The following is a 27044-nucleotide window of genomic DNA, read 5'->3' on the forward strand; positions in this document are numbered from 1 at the left end:
GCCAATCATCTTCTCTTTCAAGGAACCAGGGTTACATCCGTAACCTATCATTATTTGTAATGTGTCCACTTTTTCCAATAACAGTAGTACAGTCCTTTCCAAATAAGGTCTGTTTAACAAAGAAAATGTATCTGACTTGTTTGGTCTTGTTTGAAATTCCTTGAAGGCCAGTATCAACAATGTGCATTACCCCTGCCAACTAGAAAACAGTGAAAACATGTAGCTTGCTTGAAGGTTTATGTTGGATGTACTCCTGCATCGTAATTTAAGATTCATTTCTATATAGATATAAGCATGCCAAGATTAATACAAAAGCCCTATCCTTCAACAGAACAACTGCCAGCTGCCTTTTAAAGAATGATTTATACATTGTACATTTGCGTAGTGTTTTTTTTTTTTGTCTGACTATTATCTCATTCAATGTGTCATCATTTGTTACTCTTTCTTCACACGTGGTCAGTATCATACATCCCCCACTATGTCTGTGAATCCAAGCTACCAGTATGATGAAAGCATTGATGACCATGACACATATCAGCAGCATGTACAGTATATTATAGAATAAGAATTAGCAAAGAAATGTTGATCACAACTTGATAAGTGGTTCTCCAGATATTTGCAAAAACGTAAGTACGTGAGACACACAACTGGAAGTATGAAATATTCATTAAACTTTTATAATGACCCCTCAAAGGGTCAATCTGAATTGCTCTTAAAAGACACAGCTTGTTAATAGTTATCGTGCACGATAACTGACTTAGATTTTAATGAAACTTTTCCAAACTTTTTATCGTAAACTCCTAAACTCTGATTGAACTTTCGGAAAGGTATAATCCGATAATGTGATCAACTTTATTTTATAGTATTAATATAGTCTGTAGTCCACGATTGTGTGTAGTGATTATTCAGGGTTCTTTGGAGTGGTCACTATTGTGATAAAACAATTGAAACTAAAAACAAAGTAAATTCTTCATTACACTGACAATGCAAGAACATTTCTTTACTTGTTTAACCTTCTTGGACTCTGACCTCTATTAAATCCAAATTATGATTTAACCATAGCTATTACTATGTAAAGCTGTTTCTCAAATGTTTTGCAATATAGTTTTATATTTTGCACTTTTGCTTGTGTGTTGTGTTATGAGATTAGCACTAGGGGGCCCCCAGGAGACATACAAATCAATGTGTGGGTATTTTTCTGGACTTCCCCCGGCAGATTGATTGAAAAACCAAGAACATGTTGTTTTGCTGTGGTACAGAAGACAGGTCAGATAGAAAGGTGAAGCCCATATCGACCGGCATATGCCTCAAATCAGATAAAATATGTGAATATTTAACTTACGATGCAGTACCACAACAAAACAATCAGGAAGGTGCACGATTTAGCACTGTTAACAATACATGCACTCTGTTTTATCAGGAATTATCAGGAAAAAAAGGCTGAGGATCTTTGTAATTTGTTGTGGGAGAATGCTACAACAAATTACAAAGAAACTCCATTCATGACATCCACTGTACCATAAGAAGTTTCTGTTGTGTGTTATTCTTAATATTGGTACAGTTGGTGTCACCTGCTTAACAAACAAAAACAAAACAAACAAACAAACAAAAAAAAAACATGCCAGGGGCACTTCTCAGAATTTCCAGACCGCAGAATAACAATATTGACAGGTCAGTATGTTTACACCGCTCTCTGTGTGAAGAAATGTCTCCTTGCCTCGATCCTAAGTCTATCTCCACTTCATTTCCAACTGTAAGGTTTGATTCCATTATGTAATTCTGAAGAATCTCAATGGCATTTGAAACCAGCTCTCGTCAGTGCTGGTCGTTCCTTGAATTCTTAAAGGGGCCATAGAAGTACTTCATTAGAAACCATGGAATGCCTTAATAGTACACGTTACTATATCCGTTCTATATTTACCTCCACGCTAATCAAGACGGATTTTTAATCATCTGGAGTCAGTACTACTGCAACGATATGTAAAGCTGTGTGTGTTCACAATCGGATAATTCCCCTACCGGGAACACCCCCGGCTTTTAAACACGCCTCTTAGCAGTAGCTTATTATGGCACAACGCGAACACAGGCAGCTGAATAGAGAACTTGTCTACCACACAACTATAGGCTACTTCTACTGAGGAGCGTTTATTGGAGGAGATCCACTGCAGCGAATTTATACAAGGCAAGTACTTGTCCTCATCACAATAATGGAAATGAACACAAAAGAAATATTAAAGCACACTTCCAATCTGTTTAGTGTCACTCACAGTCAGCCCTTGTCGCTTTCGATAAAACAAGTAACTGTCACTTTATTCTCGGTTATGATCTGTACCGTTTGTGGCATATACATTTTATGGCAGGTGTACTTGGATCGTTATTTTGTCATAGGGTTGATTTAGAATTATATTTTCAGGTGCACATAGGATTTGTATCTGTGATATCATAAAAGTTTTTTTTTTAAAAATCTTTTTTTTTTTTTTCTTATCAGTGATTCGGGTAGGGCGTGATAAAATCGCCTTACATTTGCAAGATATTTAAAACAATGGTACATACAGCTAGTTATATATTTTGCTAGTAATGCCATTGACGAAACGTTACCTGCTTGATTGGTACAATTGAGCTTCCTCTGCCGAATATTTAAATCTGCAATTTAGAAGGACAGTAACGAACGGAAGGGCTACGATTCTGGCTGGAAAGAATCCACCTCGGGCATGCCTTTGTCCGCCTTTCATTTAATGTAAGTGTGTGTTCCTCTTATTCCTCTGTCACTATGGGACTCGCCTGCCAACTGTTACGGAGGCGTGTGCTCCTGTCACTGCCGGGATCCTCAAGGGCAGCGAGGCGGGCATGGGACAGTGGTTAACCAGCTTTGACTTGCCCGCTTTAGGCACATCTAATTTCTATACGTCTGTTGTGTATAATTGAAAACATACGCATAGTTCACTACAGCAAGTTTGGCAGCATTATTGAGCACCACTGTAATGAACCTGTTAATAACTTGGCTTCTTATTGCAGGAGCCTCGTACATTTATAGTGATATCTTACTGGCCGTGTTGCGCGCTTGTGTTGTAGACATTCTGCTAAGCAGTCCGAGCACAATGCCAGAAGAGGGGTCTGAGAGGTCAACGCCTCAGGGGGTCCCCTACAAAGATATCCCGCATATCATCAACGCGGATGGACAGTACTTGTTCTGTAGGTACTGGATACCGGACAGTCAACCAAGGTCAGTGTTCTAGTACTGTGTTGTTGTTGTTGTTGTTGTTGTTGTGTTAATAAAAATACTATTAATTACGTTAAAATATTACAGAAATAATGACCTGAAATCGATTTAGCATTCCACGAAATTCAAATATAATAATGTTTCTTTCATGAAAAAGTACATTTTAACGTATATTCCTGTCAAATTCGTGACTGTCCTCATGTCAGGATATTAATAATGAAAGGGCCCCTTTTAGACAGTAAGCCCAAGTGTAAACTGTGAAATACGTTTCTTTATTGATTAGACGCTAATTAGATTAAAGTTTTAAAATGATAAATTAGGCTTCATGCCGGGAAGAATCGATTTTTACTACTGTCTTTGTTACCTTTCATAGGAATCACTAAGATATTGCATGATTGACATTTTACTGTAAGTCCTGGATTTTAATTAAAGAATTAATGTGTTGCTTCTGACCTGAACTGAATCATCGTGCTGTGGGCCCTGTACCACGTGACGGTAACACTGGCTGACACTGGAGCCCCACCAAAGTGAATGGCTGGGATTCCGCTTGTCATAAGTGATCAAATTGTAGTGTTTAATTATTCTTACTTATAAATTAGTATCAAACATTTAGGCTGATATTGTTAATGAACTATTTTGTATTAAATAAAACATATGCATTAATAATGCTTGGTTTTGCAAACCCCCCAAGTGTTGTTGAATGTTAAGCTGTTTATTTGATATCAGTATGGTATGTAGGTCATGCAGTGCTCTTTAAATAACCAGGGAAGTCATTCATTGGACAGACATTCAAGACAGCAACGATTATTATTATTGCACTTCTAATCAAAATAAGGATATTCCACTGAGGTAAACACTTCTAGGTGGTCTGTTCCATACACCCTACTCTCTGTGTGTCTTTCCCTCTGTCTTAGGTCTGTCTCCACTTCATTTCCAACTGCGTTGTCTAGTCCTGGTTTCTGTGCTGCACTTTAAAGTATTGGTTAGGGTTAACTTTTGTAAACTACTTTTAAGATTGTCAAGACTTCAATCATGCCCCCCCCCCCCCATTTCTTCTTTGTTCTAGGCTACATCAATTCAGTTCTTTCAGTCCTTTAAGACTTGGGATTAGTCTGGACTCTTTCCAGGGCCACAATGTCCCTTTGGTACTGTGATGAGCAGAATTAGACTATACTCCAGTCACCTCCTTGGATTTGTATTCTGTTTGCCTTTTGGATTGTTTCCCTGCACCTCTATTACAAGGGCATTCTCTTGGTGTGCCTGTTCTACTTTTCTCCCCCATTTGGTATTTGAAGCTTACATTTTTGTGTCTGGTGTGTGCCGCTGTAGATTTCTTGACACTGAATATAAGTTGCCCACGTTTCTGACCAGTTCTGTGTGCTGGTTTTCCTGGTTGGATGAAATCTTGTTGGCCACTCCACCAAAATTTGAGGTGTCATGCTAATGTGTGTATTCTCATTACAACTGAGCTGAATGTTCGGATTTGTTGCTGCATATCAGACTAATGTCACAGGCTTTTCAACCAAATTTTACAAAAATGCTGCCTAATGTATATCGAAAAGCCTGGTTATGTAATCAAACTGAAAAAGCAACCCCAGCCTAGGAGGGGTTAATGCATACAGTGTATGTGAAATTGGGACAGGGCCATGGTGTTCAGAGTGAAAACTAGCGTAGATTTCATCATGTCTCTTGTCGCCCAGTTAAAACACTAGTTTAATTCCCTGTGCTTGCTTTTTGACACATACTGTAACATTGAGTTTCAGTAATAGGATCCAGAGTTCAGAGCTGCTGTTTCCCTGCATTAGTTGGTAAATGTTTGTGTTGTCAGTAGACCTGCTATTCATGGAATTTCCTCTGTAATATAAACAAAAGGACACAATCCAAGCGTGTGTTGTTTGAAGTTCGAGAACTATTACCTCATAACTATTCATAACATAGCACTGCTTGGAGCACACAGGTCTCCAAGAAATTTAATATATCAGATCAGCCAATCGCAAGCCAGAACTCAGTGGTAAACATGACCAAGATTATAATGCAAGTGTGATGCATGAAAAACTATATAAACACTAAACTAAACAAAATAAATTATGAGAAAAATGCGTTAGACTTAAGTTTAAATAAAGTAACCAGGTCATTATAGAACAATAAGACATTAAAGGAGTCATGACATGAAAAAGTACACAAGGTCTCCGTGTGGAATGTGGAATAGAATCTCCTATCTAAAGCACATGCAGAACCTTCCATAGCTCTGGCAATCGTAGCATCAGGAGTGAAGCATTCCCAAACCTACATGATTGCAAGATTAGTGCTTTTGGGGAACTTTCTGCCAACAGCATTTTTTACAAACATGTGGAATTGTGATTTTAAAAAAAAATGCTGGCTGAATTGCTGGACCTACCAGGGAACATTCGGGATTAATTATGCATACAAGATTACCTGTTTCGAGAGCGATTCGAGAGAGAACTCATAAACCTGTCAGTTAAACATTTCTAAAATGAGATTTCCTAAATTCTTACAAACAGAATGCATCTAATTGCTTGATCTGCATTTTACTAAATCCTTTTATCAGTTAAGAGGAGACGCGATTAAGGAAAATTTCCAATGTTGGGCTCTGTATTCGCTTTGAATGTTCTCAGCTTTGTCACATTTGGGGACTGTCATCATAGTATTGGGTATATATATAATATATACTATAATACCGATATAATATATATATATATATATATATATGATTATAGAACATATATATACTGTGCACTAAAATCTTGTATGCCGTCCTATAGACTCATACATTATTACCCCCTTGTGTATCTGAAGAACCACTTATCCAATTTTCCATCCGTCTGTATGTCACACTGCCATCTTTACATATATCTTATCAAATTGCAATTGCTTCATTGCTAATTCTTATTCTGTACTGTTCTGTAAATACTGTTGATATATGCCAGGATAATTTTTAACTATTTCATACTTATTTACAGTCACACAACGTTTTAGAACATTTTTAAACATTAGCAATGAGTGACTTATCAGTTTTAATATTGGTTTACAGTAAACCCATGTTACTTCTATGGTGGTGGGTTTATTTGCTTAGCTTTTGGATTATTGTGTTGGACCATTTTTATGATTTCATAATAAAGGAAAATTGTGATTTGAAAAAACCTAATCTGCATAAAACATAAACAAACAGTTTGACTAGGCCCTGCTTGCTGTTAAGCTATCAGTAAACACAGAGGCTCTTTGCTCTTTTCCATTCCATTAATAATGAATACAGGACCAATTCAGTCCAGCTTATGATACAGATCAAACATTTGGTTATGATATGATTTCTAATTGAACAGATTTTTAATTTCCTGTAAAGTAATGACTCTGTTTGTACTACAGGAAAGATATCTGAACTGCCAGGCGATATGCAATTCTAGTTTTATCACAATTAGTCTTCATCAGCTGATTCAGTTTCTTCGATCTTCCCCAGTTTAGATAACGTAGAGTATCATTAAAAAAAAAAATTAAAAAATGTCTGAATTGGTCAACTAAGTCTGCTGTGCTTAAAACAAGCCACTCAACTTGTGACTCAATTTGTGTGGTTTTCCTGATTGGAAAAGCTGGAGTGTAGCAAGTTACTTTTGCAGTTGCCGTTTTTTATTATACATGTACTCTAGTTCATTCTGGTTTGCCATGTTTATTAGCATGCATTACCATACCCCAATTCTTACCATTGATTTCCAATGCTTTACTGTGCTTTTGAACACTTTGTTATGTTTTAACTATTGTAAACTTTTATAAGGGCACACCTCTACCCCATTGCTGATCACCCACCATTTACAGACTAATCAAAATGATAGGTGTTTTCCAAACATAGCTACCTATCACAGGGAGAGGCTTTCCTAGATGATGCAAAAATAACACACGGTTCCTAATTAGTGCACTGAAGAAGGCACTAGGGGTTAGGTACTAGGTCTTAGGCTCTTACAGTCATACCTGAATCAGCTATTTCTGTCTGGAGATACCCATTCCAAGTTGGGAAACAGCTGTATTTGTTTTGTTAGTTTACTGACCTGTACATTTCCAAGAATGTCAGACAGTCGTCTCATTTCTGCGGTGTATTTATAGAGGCACTCCCCCAGTGCACAATATTGCAGGATATTCAAATTAGCTGTAGGAAAGTGCAGGCTTTCTTGTGTAAATATTCCCTTTCTTAGGTAAATGCTTTGTAGCAATGCAAATCTAAGCTTGAAAAATTACTCGTCTTGGATTTAGCAATTTTTGTATTTTATGAAAGCATCTACAGCTGAATGCACCTTATTACCATAATCTATGTATATTTTATTAGTGTTGTCGTACTGTTTTGAAATTTGTATCCTGTGAAAATAGTGTTAGCTGGCCTTCGATTATCCAAATCCTGATAATGTAATACTCACTGTTATCCAAACTAATTTTGTCTTTAATTTTCATTATAAATATTTAATGTAATCAAAACCACAACATCAAATTATAGTTTTAAAGAATCATGTCGTCAGGGAGTTTGAACAACTGTGTCAACTATATTTCACTGCTACACTTAACAACGTTTTCTGCTGCATAGGTTCATAGCAGATGCTTTGTATTATGTTTTAAATGTCAAAACTCCTTTAATATGAATTTGGCTGAGTCAGACAAATGCTGGGACAGACTGTCACAGAACAGAAAACAAACACTGTCATTAAACTGATGGCAGCCTGTCATGGTCACATGGAAAAGATCACCCTGACATATTGCCAGTCATACAGTAGCAATCATCCTGAAATGCATTATGTTCTAAAATTTTAATTAATTATAAAGACTGTGCTGCAATCTTAAATAATGTCTAGGCAGCTGTGGAATGAAGAAGAAAGAAATGCAGTACTTTCAAAACTGAAAAGGGTCCTTTCATCTCCATCTGCAGTTGATGATACAAACCCCTTGTGATGGAGAAGAGGGTCAGGTAGGCAGGGTGCTGGGTAACTCATGCATCAAGATGATGAAGCATTTTAAAAAGCCCACTTTCATGACCATTGTCATAATTGACACTTGTGGGTGTGGAGATGACCTAGCTAGATAACATTAGTGTAATGTTAACTCTTCTTTCATGGGCTCTCCAAATAATTCACTGACAGGAGCTGACATAAGAGTTCCTCGAGTGGCTCCTCTGGTACCTGGGCTCGAATGACACCCTTTGACCTTTGTTTATTCCTTTTTTTGGAGGGGGGCGGTGAAGGACAATGGGTAGAGCTTTCACGTACCACTCTGTAAACGAGAGAGTAGGCGCACCTCAATCCTGACCTGAACACCTGCTAACAGATTGTGCCAGGTTTGAGATCTACACAGATGTGCACTGGGAGCTATGTGGAGTCTGGTTGAAAACCATGAGAGGCTACAGAGTTGCTGCGCTTCCTTGCATTGTCATGTATGTTTGTAAGTCTTCAGTGGTAACCTCAAATCAAGTTGAGTGTATTTCTTGTGCAATCCTTGCTGTGTCAGTCCTGTGAGCAAAGCATATTATAAGTCATTACGTCTAAAATAAAAAAGGGACCCAAAGGTGATATTCATTTATTTCATCTGTTTATAGAGAGGTTTTGAATGCTTTGTCATTGATATTCTGAGTGTGAGATTTACATTCTCAGCCAAATTTTAAGTGTAGTCTCTGCTAATGGGTTCCAATGGGGATGTGACTTGCAGTACTGAATAATGCATTTAAATGCAGTTATCTAACATGCCTCTTCACTGATCATTAATTTAGCTTGGGATTGCTGGTCTCAAGCTAAATCACAGTTATTATCCACTGTTTGCACAGCATCACAAGAGAAAAGGTATTGCAAATAATGATCCAGAGCTAGCTTGTCTCCAGATACGGGATACTCAATTGCCTTCTCTTCAGTTTTATTTTTGATAATTCTGCAAAGAAACAAGAAACATCATACTTGTGGTAAACAGTACAAACCACCACAATTACACCACTTAACGAGGGTCTGTTAATATTTCTCATAAGTGATTAAGGGAGAAACAGAGGAAACCACAAATAAGCTGTAGCATGTGTATGTGTGAAACAGAAATTAATAACATAAACTATAGAAATGAGAAGAGGCCATTCTACCTATCTGTGTTCACCCGGTTCCTAGTAGCTGATTGATTTTAAAACTTTGTCAAGTCAGGACTTAAAGGACACCAGTGATTTAGCACCAACACCATGGCTAGGTAACCCTTTTCATACCCTCTGTGTAAAGAAGTGACCCCAACTCCCTCTCAAGTCTGTTTCCACTTCCGCTGTGTCCTCTAGTCCTGGTTTCTGTGCAGTGCTTAAAGTATTGGTGGTCAACTCCCTTTTAAAATTTTGAAGAGTTCTATCAATTCCCCCTCCACCCCACAATTGTGTTTTTGTTCTGAAAAAAATGTAGCCCTGAGGCAAAGTGGTTTGTAGTGCACAGGTGCAGTGGTGATGTGTTGCTCAGGAATGATAGACAGATGACTGTTCACGATGAAAAAGTAGCTCTTTATTTACTGACAAATAATAATATCTGGCTCTACACAGCGATGTGTATCGCTCAGATAAACCACAGGGTTCAGTCCCGAAATAATAATACGATAAACAAGACACATGCAAACACAACACAGTTACAAGCCCAGAGTGAGTGCTCTCAGTGAAAGTGGTGATTTACAGGTTTATTTGTGCACAGTGGTGAAGTGGAGTCCGGGTTTAATTGCTGGTGGTTTAGCTACAGCTCCCGGAGGTTAGCCTTCTATAATGACAAGCACAGACAGTTAGAAACAAACAAAACACTTAACACTCACAATTCACAAATTAATCATTTCCTTTCTCGGTCCTATTGGTAACCACATCAAAAGGAACAGATTGCTGGGGCCACTTCCCCTAAATACCCTCTGTCAAGCCCTCTTCCGGTAGTGTGGCCAATCATGTCTCCGCCAATCCATGACTGACACATCTCCGACCGCATTAAGGCAATGACTTTTGGTATGGTGACCCCCCCCCCCTTCCTGGATGGCCGGCTTCCGACTGATCATGGAATGAATTGCCAAACCATCCTTTACTGCTCCGATTATACAGTGCCCTCACAGATTGAGACGGAGATTGTTGACTCGGATTCATTCGCTCTCTGTCAAAAGTCCTCTCAGATCTTCATAGCTCATGAAGAGTCCTAGTCTGATTCTCTCTTTGTTGGCTCATACAGAAATGTAACTATTGTTAAGTCCTTATGTAAGTGTTATAGTCTGGGCAATCACTTGGTGAATGTAGTGGGTGCTTGGGTTGAGTTAATGTATGGTGTGATTTGTTTTAGTGGTCCACCTCTGTCCTGACAAAGACACCCAAAGATGAGGTGAGGCTTGAGCCATGGGACACCACCCCTCAGAGGGAGAGCACCTATTTCCCAGGAGTAAAACAAACAAGCCTAGTGCAATAAGGATGATTAGTGCTAGAAAGCTTCTAATCGTACACAGATATACACAGCAATATTTCAATACAGATGAAATGATCAGAACTGTCACAATGCAAGTTACTACACAAATTCCTAAGTGGAAACATGATGTATGTTATCTGTGCAGAAACACACACATGTGCACTGAGAAGATAGTGAGTGCGGAAAGAGTAAGGATGTATGAGATTTTACAGGCAAACAGCGTTTGAAATAGTTGGTTATCTTGTGCTTTGACCTGCCTATGTAATACTGTACATTCAATTTATTTGTACAACAGTGAACTAGTTTATGCCCCATAGGTATGCCAACAGCATCAGTATTACTCATTTCATTTTCATGAACCTGTAGCTATTCAGCTGTGAAAATGCTTGGGGTTTAATAGTGGTGGGTGAAATGAAAGCTCTGAGTCACTTACTGTAGCACACTTTTCGGTTTTGCTGTCATTAGCTGCTGTATAGGTAGGTGGAGTGAGCTGTATTTCCAGTTCATGATGCTGAGGTCTGTAAATGTTTTATATACAAATAAAGGTAATATTTTGGCAATACATTGGTTCCTCTCAAAATATTAACAGATATGAATGAATTTCAGATTATTTTTTACAAAAATTCTTACTAAGTCTTAATATGGCAAAGATGTGTTTTTATTTTCTACTGTACTTAAATAATAATGTACTTTAGGGGCAAATTGAGGATGATCTAGCTGTGGTGTCTAGCTGTGTCAAGGTATTGTCAATCACTTTTGAACCTATAGCAGATGGACAGTCTGGGGCGACATTGTTGCCTGCTGTGCTCAAATATAAGTGAATATGTTGTCTATAGGACCACATGTATACACAGGATAAGTTGTACAGAAATTCTGACCTTTCACTTAATTAAACCTGCATTTTGTGCCACTAAAACCACCAGTGCTTGACAAATCACATGGAGAAAAAATGTGATTTGAAGTTGTTTCCCCAGGGCGCAAGCTATTCATTCAAGTGTTGCTTTGGGTAAACATTTTCTACTGGCCACTGAGTGATTAAAGTGATCTGCTGAACCTGAACAGTCTGATAACCCTCCAGCTGTGTGTCCCTGTCGTATCTCATACAAGCCCACTGCTGATCACCCCCCCACCCCCCACCACCCCCCATCCCTTTGCAGTTAGCCTCCACACACAGCAGGGGAATGCTTGAGTGCCACAGCCTGTCCTGCCTGGCAAGGCCAGCCCTTTATCCAGGGTTTGGCTTACCTTCACATGAAATGAGAAATAGTTTCGATTGACGTCAACTAGCAGTTATTAACACTTTTCCCATTGAAAACTGTAACTACAGTAATTGAACCAACCTGTACTAATCCCTATTGTCACCACTGAACCTTAGTGCCTGGATTGAAATGCCTGCAGTGAAAGTTGGTCCAAGTGCTCAGTGGACAGTGTTTAAAGCAGCTAACTTGTCTTGCTTTGGCTTGATTTCAGGGCACTTGTCTTCATCGCACACGGTGCAGGGGAGCACTGTGGAGGCTACAGTGATTTGGCCCAGAAATTCACAGAACATTCCATACTGGCATTCACACATGATCATGGTGAGTAGCTAATACAAATAAACAGACAGCTTTGCTTCAGGTGCATGTTAGCCATAATGTAACTGTATCTTGTTCTAAAATAGCTGTATTCTGTATGAGTTCTGAGTTCAAGGTTGTATTCCCACCTCCAGATTCCTTTGCACTGAATGCTAGTTTGATGCACACAAGTGTGCAGTATTCCTGAGCTTGGGGCATGTCCATTTCAAAGAAGTTACAAGAGAAAGAACGTCATTCCAACAAAGATGACTAGGTACCCCACTCCATACCCAACAGCCCCCTCGTATTAATACCAATAAAATATTTATTTAAGAGTTCTGTCGCTACTTATATTAGTGTCTTGCTCACCCTTTGTTGAGTTGACCTTTCTTACAAAGACTGCAGTAGAAAGCACTGAACCACAGAACACAATCCATAACTAGTAACCACTCGTTAGTGCTGAACATAACCATACTACAATTAACGTCAATATATATTTACACACACACACACACACACACACACATACACACACACACACACACACACACAGACACACACTACCGGTCAAAAGTTTTAGAACACCTCAATTTTTCCAGTTCTTATTGAAATTTACGCAGTTTGTGTCTCAATCTACTCTGAAATTGAAGCATAGAACAAATAAACAATTGGAGATAAAAAAAGAAATCATGGAATCGTTTTGTTTAACAAAATTTAATCAAAATTTTTGACTCATCAAAGTAGCCACCTTTTGCAGATATAACAGCCAAACACACTCGTGGCATTCTTTCTACAATGGAAATCAAATATTGTTCAGAAAGTTCTTCCCAACACTGTTGCAGAAGTTCCCACAAATGTGTTGCACTTGTAGGTTGCTTTGCTTTCACCCTTCTGTCCAGTTCATCCCAAACCAGCTCGATGGGGTTTAAGTCTGGAGACTGTGCTGGCCATTCCATGATTTGAAGCCTACTGTCTTGTTCTTTTCTTCTAAGGTAGTTCTAACATAGCCTGGATATATGTTTTGGGTCATTATCTTGCTGTAGGATGAACCCCTGCGCCACCAACTAGGCGTATACCAGAGGGTATTGCATGGCACTGCAAAATGCTGTGGTAGCCATTTTGGTTCAGGGTGCCACTCAGTCTGAGCAAGTCGCCGATTCTGGATCCAGCAAAAGAGCCCCAGACCATCACGCTTTCTCCTCCATGTTTGACAGTTGGTGTCACACACCGAGGAACCATCCTTTTGCCTACTCGACGGCATACGAAAACCCTGCGTGATGAACCGAAGATTTCAAATTTTTATTCATCGGTCCATAAGACCTTCTTCCAGTCTTCAGTAGTCCACTGGTGGTGCTTCATGGCCCAGGCAAGCCTCTTTTTCTTATTTTGCCATCTTAGCAATGGCTTTCTTACTGCCACTCCACCTGTCAAACCTGCAGCTCGAAGTCTTCTCTTCATAGTTAAAACTGAGACTTGTTTACTTCAACCAGTGTTAAGCTGTGCTTGAAGCTGTTGTTCTGTGAGCCGCCTATCAGGCAAGCTGTTGACTCTCAGAAAATTGTCTTCTGATTCTGTTGTGGCTTTGGGTCTGCCAGACCTCTTCCTGTCAGAGTTTCCTTCAGTTTCCAAGTGCCTTTTGATGGTGTAGGAAACTGTACTCACTGACACCTTGGCTTTCTTAGCAATTTCTCTAAAGGAAAGACCTACACTTTTAAGGGTGAGAATGGTCTGTCTGTCTTCCTTTGTTAATTGCCTTTTTCTCGCCATTATGATTGGAATATATTACTTCCTGCAGTACAATACTGTCTAAATAATGCTTAAGAGGGTGTAGTAACACAGTCTGTTCCAACACTGCTTTTATACAGACAGAGGGTTTGTAAGTAATCAACAAAAGTTGGGACACCTGTAGGAATTGTTAGCATCAACTTTGAAGGCTTAATTTACTTCCATTGCTGCAGAACAGCTGTAAGTTGTTAACCCATTTCTTGTTCCCTGAAAAAGGCCTTTTTGTATAACTCTGAAATGTACATTAGTTTTCAGTCTTTGGTAACCTAAACTTTTTTTTTTAACCTCTGGCAGTTTACCGCTTACCTTTGTACCACTTAAATTTCAATAAAAACTGGAAAAATGGGGGTGTTCTAAAACTTTTGACCGGTAGTGTGTGTGTGTGTGTGTGTGTATATATATATATATATATATATATATATATATATATATATATATAGATATATATCTATATATAATATATATTATATATAATATATATTATATATATATATAATATTCAGGGAGTAGTTGCAATTAGTATCCCAACGTATTCTTTCTAATATAGAACGTTCTGTGTGTGAAACTTAATGAGATCTGATGTCGAGACACCACACCACAAATGAGAAGTCTAGTGGGGCACAGGACTTGTAATAACTATAATGAGTGCCTAATAGCACTCCGAGAGCTCTTGTTAACTCATTGTAACCCACCCATTGATGGGCCTTTTCTGCTGTATATAAAGGCTTATCTACTGAGAACTCAGATCAAGTAACCCACATTTTAAAATAACTCCTATGTCTTTGATGCTTGCTACATAAAAATCCTGAAGAGGTATCCCCCTCCCTGACCACAGACAGAAGTAAAACAGAATGAAAACTAGCAGTCAAGTTTTTAAGACCACAGGCTCATAACTGTACACAGCCTGGCTCTATGGCAGTTATTCTGTGTATACATTAACTCATAGTGGATCATGTCTAGACAAATGCAGTTGTTACCGTTTAAAGGTAAAAGCTGCCATCGTCGTCAAGCAGAAACAGATGGTTTAACCATTTGCTTAACATTTCCCTGTAATCTGGCACATCTGTTTAAGCTCGTAGGATGAGCATTGAACTTTGCAAAGATATTCCTGACCAATTATAAAAAACAAAACAAAACAATACTAGTACTGTAATGAAAATCAATATTTAATTTATTCAACAACAAAATTGTAGACTACTTTGTGAACCATTGATAACAAAATAGATTATCTAAGGTTGGTAGCTGTTAGTAATTAGTACTAGTGTCACCTATTGCCTGAAACGTAATTCTAGTCATGCAATTGTATTGTAGCCCTGGGTGATACTACACAATTGAGTTAGATGCAATGTATGTGCCATGGCTCAGTTCAAACATATCTCGGCATCGCTATTAAAGTTCCAAACCCCACACTCACATCATGTCCATTCGATTACCTCACAGAACCACAAACTCTAATATCCAAAACATCACAACTGACCACCAATTTCTTGTAAATTTTACGCATATAAAGACTGTTGTTGCATGCAAAAAAGAGGCAAAGAATACAGGAGTCTGTTTTAAGGATCTAAACATTAGTAGATTTAAACTACCTATAAAATAGTAGTGTCACTAACATGAACTTCTTGTCCCACTGTAGTAGTGTGGTTAAATAAACGGGCTTGTAACCATCAGATCCCCGATTCAAATCTCAGCTCACTTGTGTGACCCTGAGCAAGTCACTTAACCTCCTTGTGCATAGTCTTTCGGGTGAGACGTTGTTGTAAGTGACTCTGCGGCTGATGCATAGTCATAGTAAATATGCACTATGCATCATAGCTGATGCATAGTGCATAGTTCACCCTAGTCTCGTATCTTGTAAAGCGCTTTGTGATGGTGGTCCACTATGAAAGGAGCTATGTAAAAATACAGATTATTATTATTATTATTATTATTATTATTATTATTATTATTATTATTATTATTATTATATATGTTAGGCAGTGATGTTAATATGTTAACACAGTAGCCAATAAATCACCCATTGGGACTAACTATGCTAGAGTTAAAGGCTGTAGTTGTCTACCACTGGTTAGATCATGACCCAGTTTTGAAAGTTCTAGGACATGTTTTGGAACTGATTCCTGAGTTAAACACCCTCTGATTATCATTCGTAATCATAAGCCTGCATCTGTTTAGTCTCATCCACTCATCAAGTGCTTTAATCTCTGAATATCATACCATACTTTTCAAAAGTGAACCAGAGCATGTCACGTGATCTTGCAAGATGCATTGAGACACTGCAGGAATACACACATCATTACAAAGAATCAACACAATCTGTTGGTCTCACTCCTGACTACTTTACAAAGACAGGTTGTGCTATTGCTGTGCGATTGAAAACAGCTGACCATGTTATGTTCTTATCAGGCCAGCCACCAGCCATCCAAAAAACTAAAATATCGTTTAGTATTCTGGTTTAATATTATAAGTAGCCCATTACCATGACTCTATGTAGTTTACTGTGATGCAATAAGTATACAGATTGAAAGCAGTAGTAGCAGACCAACAAAACTAATTTCAGGACTCCAGTACACTATAAATGAAACGACCTTGCTTCACAACAGGCTGACTTGCTCACAGAAGCAATACTTGGAACTGGACGAGCTTTTACGGACAGAATGGCCACCTCTCATTCTTACATTTTCTTATGTTCTTAAAACAGACGAGTGCTTGAAGTTATGAATACATTTGTCTAAAAGTTCTAATATGTGGGATTATGAGATTCTGACTGGTGGAGTTCTGTCAGTACTGTATTATTCTAAGCACCTGGGGTCTTCTCTCAAAGACAGCATGCATGATACTAAAGTGATTTAAAAAATGAAATTAACTCACACTTAGGGCAATGCAACCTTTTGTTTAAATGAGTTTTCTAAATGATGCATTTAAATATACTAAATAGACTCATAAGAACAGGGAGTTACATTTTCTTTTGAAATTCTGTTATTTGGCACAGCTGTCATCTTCATTGTGGACTGTAAGTAATTAGCTTCTCTTAGACCCCTGCCAGTCAAATAGTGTGGGCAGCATATTCAATACAGTGCTATGTGGTGAGCGCTCTTGTTTGTTGGTGGCCTAGCCTACAATTAATTGCAAAGAAAATTATGTTCTCTGAGATTTTGTTCTGGCAATGTTCTCATTTAAAAAGAACACAATGGTTATCCACATAATTTTAAAAAATGTATTACTGGTTTTAAAACCTCTAATTCCTTATATTGATGATTAAATGTATCTGACATTTCAATGTTGTATAATTTTTTTAAACAGTACACCGTCTCCTTGCTTGAAGTTCACTAACGTGTTAAGCTTTGCCTCAGCTCTCCTGGCTGCACGTGGGTGTGCCCGGCCTAGTCTACAGGGACACTATAAACATGTTTTCAGTAAATCAGGGCAGAAGAAAGCATCCCAGTGCTGTTGAATAAGCTAAGGCTGTATCTAGAACGCATTGCGTTGCCCAAAACAACAATTAGCCAGTTTAATACTAATGCTTTATTAAACTGCAAAATCCACATGCAATACAAAAAAAAGCATTCATGAGCAGAATTATCTATTTCTGAGACAACCGAGTGTGCAGCCTTCATCCCCCTGGTCTTGCTAGGATCTACAAACAAGCCTTTTTATACCTAGTGGTGACATCATTCTTCAACCATTCTTTCAGTAGCAGTGTGGCAGAGCAAAGCCAGCCACCTGAACATAATAAACCTAGGCAGGTAGGGGAAGTTAACCCCATCCCTGCCAATTTAAAGGGCAGAGCTTTGCTCTGCCACAAGCAGCTATTCTCCTGTATAGCTTGGTACCCTTTTGGTTCTTCTAAGATACATACTCACAATTCATGCATTTGACAAACACACTCTGCTAGCATCACTACAAGACATTACAAAAGAACAGTTCAACAAACCGACAACCTCCATGAATCATACCCAAATAAGGAATGCGTCCTTATCGGTAATTTTCATTTAAAAGAGCAAGCTTTGTGCTTTCCATTGATGTCAGGCATGCTCGTATGTGTACTTTCTACCACCCCCTAATTCAGTTCTCCAGTACTGTGACACATAACAAATCAGCAGATGTGTTCAAGTGCCTGTAACTCAAAAATGGAGCTAGGAACACAGTCATGAAAGAGGAGGCTTGGAGCTTTCCAGTGATATCTCACATGGCTGGATGACATGTTCTTAGAATGAACTACAGCATCCAGAACGCAGTGGTGCCTTCACTTGCTAGGAGACAGCTGTGCGCATTGGGCGTCTTATCCATTTTGTATAGCATAAACAACACATTATACCAAACGATGGCTAGAAGTAAAGGAAAAGCAAAATAAAGTGTTCATATACACACTTTCATTTATTCATTTACTCCAGTTGTTAGTCATATTGCTTTATTACTGGGGTCCGGTTGGATCCCAGGTTACCAGGAAAGTCCGTTTTCCAACGTTTCCTTATAAGGGCTAAGGAAATACACAGTCAAAGCATGGCATCATAAAATAGAAAAACATATTACAAAAGCAACATCTTAGCAACAGAATTTCTCCAAAACTCTAGCTGCAGCTTATCTTGGTAGAGTTTCGATTGATCAAATCTACCTCTAAGCCTAGAAGTGATTTGTTTTTCTCTCAAGTATACCGCAATAGGATTGTTGATCATATGATGGTAGATTTTACACATTTTAATAAGTCATTTTTAATGGATGTCATCTTTTAAGTTTATGGATTTTATCATTAGTATTACGATATGGTTGCACTGCTTAGTTATAGGGTAATAACACAGCATGTTCATGTACAGTATTATTCGATGTTGCTCAATACTAAACAATTTATACCTTTGAGCTTTTTTGAATTATAGTCGTGGGATAGAGTAGCTGTGCATATGAGGCTACTGCCTTTAGTCACAGCCCAGTCTGCCGTTTGCAACTCTTCCATGACTGAGTCCAATAATAGTATTTATTTCTGTGTTTATGTATGCATGTGTCAGCAGTCAGCAACCATGAGATTGTGCTTGCTTTTTGCTTGGAGAATTGGAGAGGTTTACAATTGCAGTTCCACTTGTTGAATTTGAACTTATCTGGTTTTTTTTTTTTTTTTTTTTTTTTTTTAATCAGAACTGGACCAGTGTAGTTCATCTTTCTAGAATAGCCTGTTCATGTTTTCCCATGCTTTGGTGAACTCTGAAAATTAGGAAATGACAGGAGCATTTTAAAACTAGCAACAGCCTTAACAGTGTCATGAAATAGAAAGATAAATCAACAAACGTGCCTTCATCTGTGTGAAATATTTTAGTAATAAAAACAGACTTTAAAAAAAAATCTTTACATTAATGATAGCTTTGAGAGTAGGACCAAATGGCTTTAAATTATTTAATTTAGTTGAGGTGTCCATTTTAAATTTGCTGATGAATAAATATTTATCCATTATCTAAATGTACAAACTAAACTCAGAGCATCAGACACTTAACATTCAGTAGGTATTCATTTGCTTCGTTGTTAGTTGACAAGTTTATTTAGACATTCTTAAGCTGTATTTCTTCTCAGGCTGATTCAAATTGAATCCAGATGGATGTGCAGCTTGCTCGGGGGTGTGCGCTTTCTTTCCTTGTTTAAGTAACAGCTTGTTTCCCCCTATATAAGCCTCTAACAGTTCAGTGGTATTTAATTTTTTTTTTTTCTTTTCTGCTTTCTTTCATTGGTAACACTTTCAAATAATGGCTTCAAATTCATAATGAATTCCAAGAGGAATAACACCTGAATATCTTCAACACTTCACCTGCGTTCCAGAGTAATTCATTTTGAATTAATTCATGTGGATTTAATTACCCGTGTTCATTCCATGTTCCTTTGTAACAAATGATGTTGATCACATGTATAAACTACCCACAATCCTCTGGTGGGTGAGTAATGCATGCCTTGTACATGTGATCAACAGACTGGTCCCCAATGAGGGCAGAATTCTGACCCCAGTGGTTGAAACAGAAACATTATCCATGTTCTTTGCATTTTTATAAACTGTAGCATGCATGCATGCATTCTCTAAAGTTGCTCCAGATACTGGGAGATAATAATAAGATGTTTGTCTTTGCAGCGTATAGTTGGTGGTTTGCATTCAGCCGTTGTGTTTGCATTCCATTCAATGGGCTGAGAGGCCAATTTATTACAAGGTGACAGCCTCTACCGTCAGTAGTTGGTTCAGAAGTTCAGAATTTAAATCGGCGAGTAGCTGCAAAATACCATTATCCTACAATTGGCAAGGACAGTGAATGTGAATTATGAAGGGTTTTCAGGAGAAGAAAGAGTGCAGCTCTCCATTGGCTGGGAGAATTGGGGGTTAGCAGACCCTCCAGTGGTAGAAGTCATGAATCAAGGGGAAGTGTCAAGTTTCTTTTCAAACGGAAAATGTTGACCTTTTGATAAACTCACTTCTGTACAGGCTGGTACATGAAATTAATTCTACTGCTTTCTGTTGCTACCTAAACACAATAAATAAAAGTGCAGTACATTGGTTCAGGATGAACAAAGCAATTACAATACAGCTTAACAATACTGTCACTCTATCTCTACTTTAGTTAGAGTATTACTAGTACATAGAAAACTAAACATGCAGTCTAATCGGACTGCTGCTCTGGGCATTTTGCAACACCTTCATTCCCAATCTATAACTTAATATAACAAGGAATTGTAACCTTTTTGTTAAAAAAATAACATACAGTTTTCTTAAGTGTTGTCAATTCTGCACAATCATGTTACACTTTTACCTAACCATTTATCCAATTGTGATGAAACTTGGTCGAGACATTCTTTAGCACACAAACATAAGAACATTTCCGAACGAGAAGCAGTCATTTGGCTGTTGTTGAGAGTGCTGTATTAGAATCTGGAAATATAAATATACGTGTGTCACCTTTACATTTACTAAAGAATCGCTGATCCAGTTGTGCTCAAACTTGGTTACAACATTTAGAAATACTAAAAGAAATGTAATAAATTAAATGACAAACGTTTTAACTACAAGTCTTTTTCAATGCCTTGGAAATGTTTGTCATTGGTTGCAGCATGACTGCGAGTGTCTGTGGATACATGATGTAACCTGCTTGTCTCTTCCTAGGTCATTATTGCACGCACAGCTGTGGCCAAAAGTTTAGCATCACCTAGAATGTTAGGACTGAGACATCATTAAAAAAAAAAAAAAAAAAAAAAAAATCTACATGATGATCTTTTATTTAACATCATGTAATCATCATGTAAACCAAGAATGTTTACCGGAAGCCATAATAGTAATACAATATTTCATGTTAGGATTTGGAAGTATCACATTTAATGTAAAGGTTTTATTCGACTTTATGAAACAGAAGGAGTTCATTCTATAGAGTGATGCAAAACGTTTGGCCATAGCTGGCCATATGATGGATGTAGGTCACGGTGGTCTTTTTCATTATACTGATAACTCATTTTGTATCACTGATTTCTACAGCAGTAAATCATTTTTCTGAAGCTGCACTATGTTCTTAAAATTAACATGAAATGTTGATTTTTGCCATACATTGTGAGCTTTGTCTGCAGTACTAAAGTCATTTGTCTAGAAAATGCTTGCTTGCTGTTTTACTCAAAGCCAATGCTAACCACTGTAAAGGCCAGACTCACCAGAGAGCTTTTAAGAATCTATTTCTATCTCATCAATCAAAATGCACAAAATTTAAGGCTCTAAGTTGTTTTAAATGATTATAAGTAACATTAGATATTTATTTTGTAGTATTGAGATGTACAGCTATGGCCTAAAGTTTTGCATCATCCTATAGAATGAAATGAAACCTGCTGAATAATGTTATGTAACATTTTCAATTGCATACTGCTTTCTAATTTTCCATATACTTAATGAAATGTGACATTTCAAAATCTGGCATAAAATACTGTCCTACTATTATGGCTTCCGGTAGACTTTTGTGATATCATTTCGTAGTTTCTTTGATGCATGATGATAAATAAAAGTTATGTTCATGTAATTTTTATTATGTCTCAGTCCTATAATTCTTAGTAATGCAAAACTCTTGGCTATAGCTGTGCAGCACATAATAAAAAGGCACCGTGAAAAATCGAAATATGTTTGAATTGTTTAAAAATAAATATGCAATGACAGGCACAATATCAGCTCTAAGCCAGTGGTTAAAGCAGTCATTATTCCTGACTTACACCAGACTGTGGCCTGATTTTCCACATACTGTGGTATTGGCAGTTCTCTCATTGTAAAATCTGGACTTCCTTGTCTGCAACAGAAAATTCCTGCGCCTTGGGGTAGGATACTAGAACTAAATGCAAAGTTTACATCAGGGTTCTAAACCATTACCTTCATTTCCTTGGTCAGCTCTTAATGCATGCTGTTCAACCTGCAGGAAATATAATTACAGGGAGCTTTGGTGAAGGAAGATGCAATTAACTTGGATATATCTTTTAAATTGTATAAACCAGTAGCTTATTGTGACAAAGTGGGGGGTGCCTTGCCACAATTCAGGGCGTTTTCACTGTCTTCTTGTGTGTAAAAGAAACATTTACTGGACCACAGATGTAATTTAAACAGGACAGGGCCTGTATATTTATTCATAAACAACAAACAAAAGCCTAACTTCTCAATGGGGTACTAACTAAACAGAGTACATGCCCTGACTGACCATTGGGCGGCTAAGCTTCTTACCGGTACGAAACTACAACGCACAGTTGTTACATGGAAACACAATACACACAGAACTTACTTTTACATGACTGTTTGGAAGCAAAGCACACAGCTTTCTGCTTCGTCCAACTCAGCAGCCCTGAATTGACAAACTGTGAGGCTTATATGTCCCTCAGTAACAAGTGTGGGCAGCTGGCTCTAATTTACAATAGTCATGCCCGCTGCCAAAAACTGAATAACATGGCTGCCTTTTGCAGATACCTTCACCAAGATGGAGTAGATGTTCCCTAAACTCCAGTTGGGGGCCTGTATGAACTGAGTTGTGTTGGTCTTGGATGAGATTTTAGTGAATAGGTGTTATTTGGCACTTTTCACAAAGCACAAACTCCTGAGTGATTTGGAGTCTTTTTTATGAATAAAATCAAGTTTGATATTCCTTAAACTGTAGTAGAATGCTGTTGAACTCTATGAAAGTTTCAGATCAAAATTACATTTTATTTATAAGCAGACTTTTAAACAAACATCATCTTTAATTACATTTGTCAGCATTTTTTTATTGCACTGTGAAGGCAATGAGGAGCTATTGTGCATAAATTAGTTGAATATATATCAAACCTTTTGAAACACCCTTAGAAATGTTTCCTATAGGTAAAGATAGCAAAGTGTAATATATCCTAGGGGAAGCATGGTAAATCAAAGGTAAGCATTAGAAAGAACATAGGGGTATGGCAAAGCATATTAAAAACATGGCAAATCATGGTGATCTATTGCAAATTCATAGTATAACTACGAGAAAGACCTGGAGAAGCTGCAAAACCACTGTGCAGATTTCCCATGGTAAACTTTTATAAGGGTAAAAGAATGTGAAAACTATATAAGAACAACAACAGGACCTGAGGCTGTCGCATTTACATTAGCTATCTCATTAGAATGCACGCTCACACTGACTGACCAGTGCAATCTTAAACCAGATTCATACTTGCAGGCGTTGTTGAAAATTTTAGGATTATAAAACAAATATTTTGAAATGTGTGTGTATTTGGTAAACTATTCCCCTATTTGTCTAATCTTGCATGGACATGTGTTTTAAATATGCTGTCCATGAATACCCTTTGCAAAGGTTTTTTGGTTTGGTTTTGATCCAAGAATGACATGTGTGGCGTGAGATTAGACAGCCTTGCCATGTGATGTTCTTGAGAAAAGCAAGCACGCAGCTGTCTCAAACTGAACAGCAAAGTAAAGAATCTGATCCATACTGATTCACCTAGAATTTTAGGAATATAATTTAGGTATTTTATTCATTATCATGTCATCAAATAAACTACAAAATTATATACAAAGGTCTACCGGAAGCCATAATAGTAGTGAAGTACTTCATGTTAGATTTCAAAATGTCAATTTTTTCAATTTGTCAGTTTTTCGTAAAGTATATGGAGAATACAAAGTTGTATGTAATTCAATATGTTAACTTAACATTGTTCTATAGGTTTCATTGACATTTTTTAATTCTGTAGGATGATGCACAGTTTTTGGACATAGTTGTACACCTTCATGCGTATCATTTTGATTAGATACATAAGAAATCTTTGAACACCAGAACACTGCTTTAAAAGCCATTGAAATAAGAACAGTTGGACTTCATTTTAATGGTTGTGTATGAAGATTGAAAATGCATGAAAAGAGGTTTTGACAGTTTTATTGCAGCTGGTGCAGTGGATCGCACTGTGTTTGAGACAAGCAAGATGCTAACAGCACGGTACAATTCTCATTCTTGATTTTTAAACTCAAATTCATCCTAGTAAACCCTAGCCAAAAACACACAAGACCATGCTGCAAAGAATATTTGTACTCAAAATCCAAAGAAACAGAACTGAACAGTTAAAAACATGATCAAGGAAGTGAATACCAGTATCTCTATCAGTGCATCTTTTTAGATTACTTTTGTGTAGGGTCAATAATTATGCTCACTGACTGGCCAAACAAAAAATAGCTCAGTTTAACCCTTTGCTGTATTGCTTCCAGTAAACACTGGATCTAGTTAATATTTATTCAATTTGGGCAAAACAATAAAAAAAAGAAATTACTTTTGTTAAGGGTTTAGCCAATTTTGATCCATTTTGCCAGGATGTTGCATAACAAGGGGGACAAAATCAAACCAGATTAGTGTACATTCCTTTGTGATTGCTTGGTTTGAAAAGTAAACAATAGTACAGAGCCTAAAGGGTCATCTGGGATATGCCTAAGTCATGCATGCAAAAAAAAAGAGAAGCCATAAAAACAACAGTACTCCTTCAACTTAATGGATTGAGCAGTGGAGTGTAGAGGGATAACTCTTCTTTTAAACACACTCCTCAAATCATTAGGGGGTGAAACGGTATTGTCGTCATCAAAAACAAAAACGGTCTGTCTGTCCATCTGTTGAGACAGCATGAAAGACAGACAGGGATATAGTGAATATATCATCACCAAATTCAGCCCAGGAATGTATCTGAACAAGACCTGAAACAAGTTCAAACATGAACCTATCTTGAGCTTTATTACAAGGACACACAAACATTAAAGGGACTGTTATCAAAACTGTTTACAGCAGTCTATAATTTACTGGTTTATTTAACAGAGCTAGAGTCAAACAACTGGGTAGTTTAATTGCAGGTTCTTTTACATTGTGTACAGTAACATGGGGTCAGTAGCTCTGAGAATAGGCATCTTATTATGGGAGAGTTTAACATTTCCACATTCACATCAGACTTAAATATCAACTTGGTGTAGCCAGAAAATGTACTTTGACATTAGACCTCATTCTGAGAGCTCTGTTAAGCCCACATTAGGGATTTAAACATGTGAGATTTAAAAAGCTCCTAGGTTGTGATAACTACAACAGAAAATTATATAAAATGAGTCTGAACAGCAAGAATACATTATTTAAGAGAACTCTGATACCCATATGAAATGTACCTGTAAGAAAACAACACACATCTATACCAATATAGATATCTCCCACTTGAAAGCGTGGACTTGAAACCTGTAATTAACAGGTCAGAGGCTGGGTGCAGTGTGACCATGCACACCCCCAGCTATCCATTGCACCAAGCAGCAAGCCTGATTAGCACAAGAATCAATAACACAGGAGCATCACACAACACTGCACTTCCTCTATTCATACGATAATGGCCATCTGTCCTGCCCTAATCAACAACCACACCTACAGCAATGAGAGTAGGGCCCAGCACAACACACTTTATGTGTTTGAATGTCCTGCACGCACAGTAAGTCATTCAATAACCCATGCCCTTCGCCCAGGATGCGGGCTATGTAGCTTTACCAGATGGGATTCCAACCACTGACTTTCAATTGCTTTTGAATACAAACCGATTGCAGTATTATAGCAGTAACCAATCATAATCTCTTCCCTTTTTTTATTGTATTGTAGAACCGCTTTATAAACTGTTTTTCCACATGATGTATTTTACTGCACATCTGGGCAGTCCCTGAGGAGATAAATTCTCTAGCCTGTGGAGTCTCACTCTTCATCCCAAGATGCTAAATAAACATTGCACTATGTGTTTAATACATAAATCCATATGTCAGATGCTTTAATAGGAAGCCAGCCAAAATAATCATTTCCATGCATTGTTTCTACAAGCTGTTATTTCTCTTCTGACCGGAGTTTTTTTTTTTTTTTTTTCTTGTATGTGAATACAGTAACCCTGAAATGATTTTCAAAGCATGCAGTCATGCACGATAGGAACAAAACCCTAACGCCAGCAGTTCAATGATGACCAATCTATCCGGTCCAGCTGTGTTGTTCTAGGCAGGCAACTATTTTGTCAGTATTGACTCCTCTCTGGAATCCCATGCCCTCAATGGCAATCATTTCAAATCAAGGTCTGCCTGCCTGCCTCAGTGTCACACTTTCCCATATGAAACTTGAAAGTGACATTCCTTTGCAAAAGTTTTTCTAAAAAAATAATAATAATAATAATAATAATAATAATAATAATAATAATAATAATAATAATAATAATAATAAAGCACCATGGCTGTCTGCTCTTATGTCACAGATATATCTAGATCATCTGGTTAATAGAACGTTAGGATCAGCGTCCGAAGATGTGTGTGTGCCATGTGTATGTGTACTTAGATCCATGCAGTGGATGTAGATCTTGGTTATCTACAGCTATGGCCAAACGTTTTGTATCCCCCTATAGGATTAACTAATTTTCCTTCATAAAGTCACATGAAACCTGCTAAATAATATTACGTTAACATATTGAATTGAATACCTCTTTGCAGTTTTCCATATACTTAATGAAATTGATAAATATGACATTTCGAAAAAAATCTAACATGAACTACTACTCTAATGG

At 37.6% G+C, this 27044-nt stretch overlaps 1 protein-coding gene across 3 annotated transcripts in view; it reads left to right on the forward strand.

Annotated features, from left to right (window-relative positions):
• Window positions 1-1993: 1993 nt before the first annotated feature.
• Window positions 1994-27044, forward strand: part of LOC121298210 (monoglyceride lipase-like) — a 39924-nt gene continuing 14873 nt past the window's right edge. The window contains exons 1-3 of one of the 3 annotated variants that reach the window (XM_041225177.1): window positions 1994-2182; window positions 3073-3223; window positions 12124-12230. In XM_041225177.1, coding sequence (XP_041081111.1) covers window positions 3099-3223; window positions 12124-12230 — 232 coding nt within the window. In that variant the 5' untranslated portion in view covers window positions 1994-2182; window positions 3073-3098. Of the gene's footprint in view, window positions 2183-2514; window positions 2738-2814; window positions 3224-12123; window positions 12231-27044 lie in introns of those variants that run through there. The other 2 variants (XM_041225179.1, XM_041225176.1) reach the window with 2 other exon arrangements.

The sequence above is a fragment of the Polyodon spathula genome, chromosome 23, assembly GCF_017654505.1.
Source record: "Polyodon spathula isolate WHYD16114869_AA chromosome 23, ASM1765450v1, whole genome shotgun sequence".
Lineage (NCBI taxonomy): Eukaryota > Metazoa > Chordata > Actinopteri > Acipenseriformes > Polyodontidae > Polyodon > Polyodon spathula.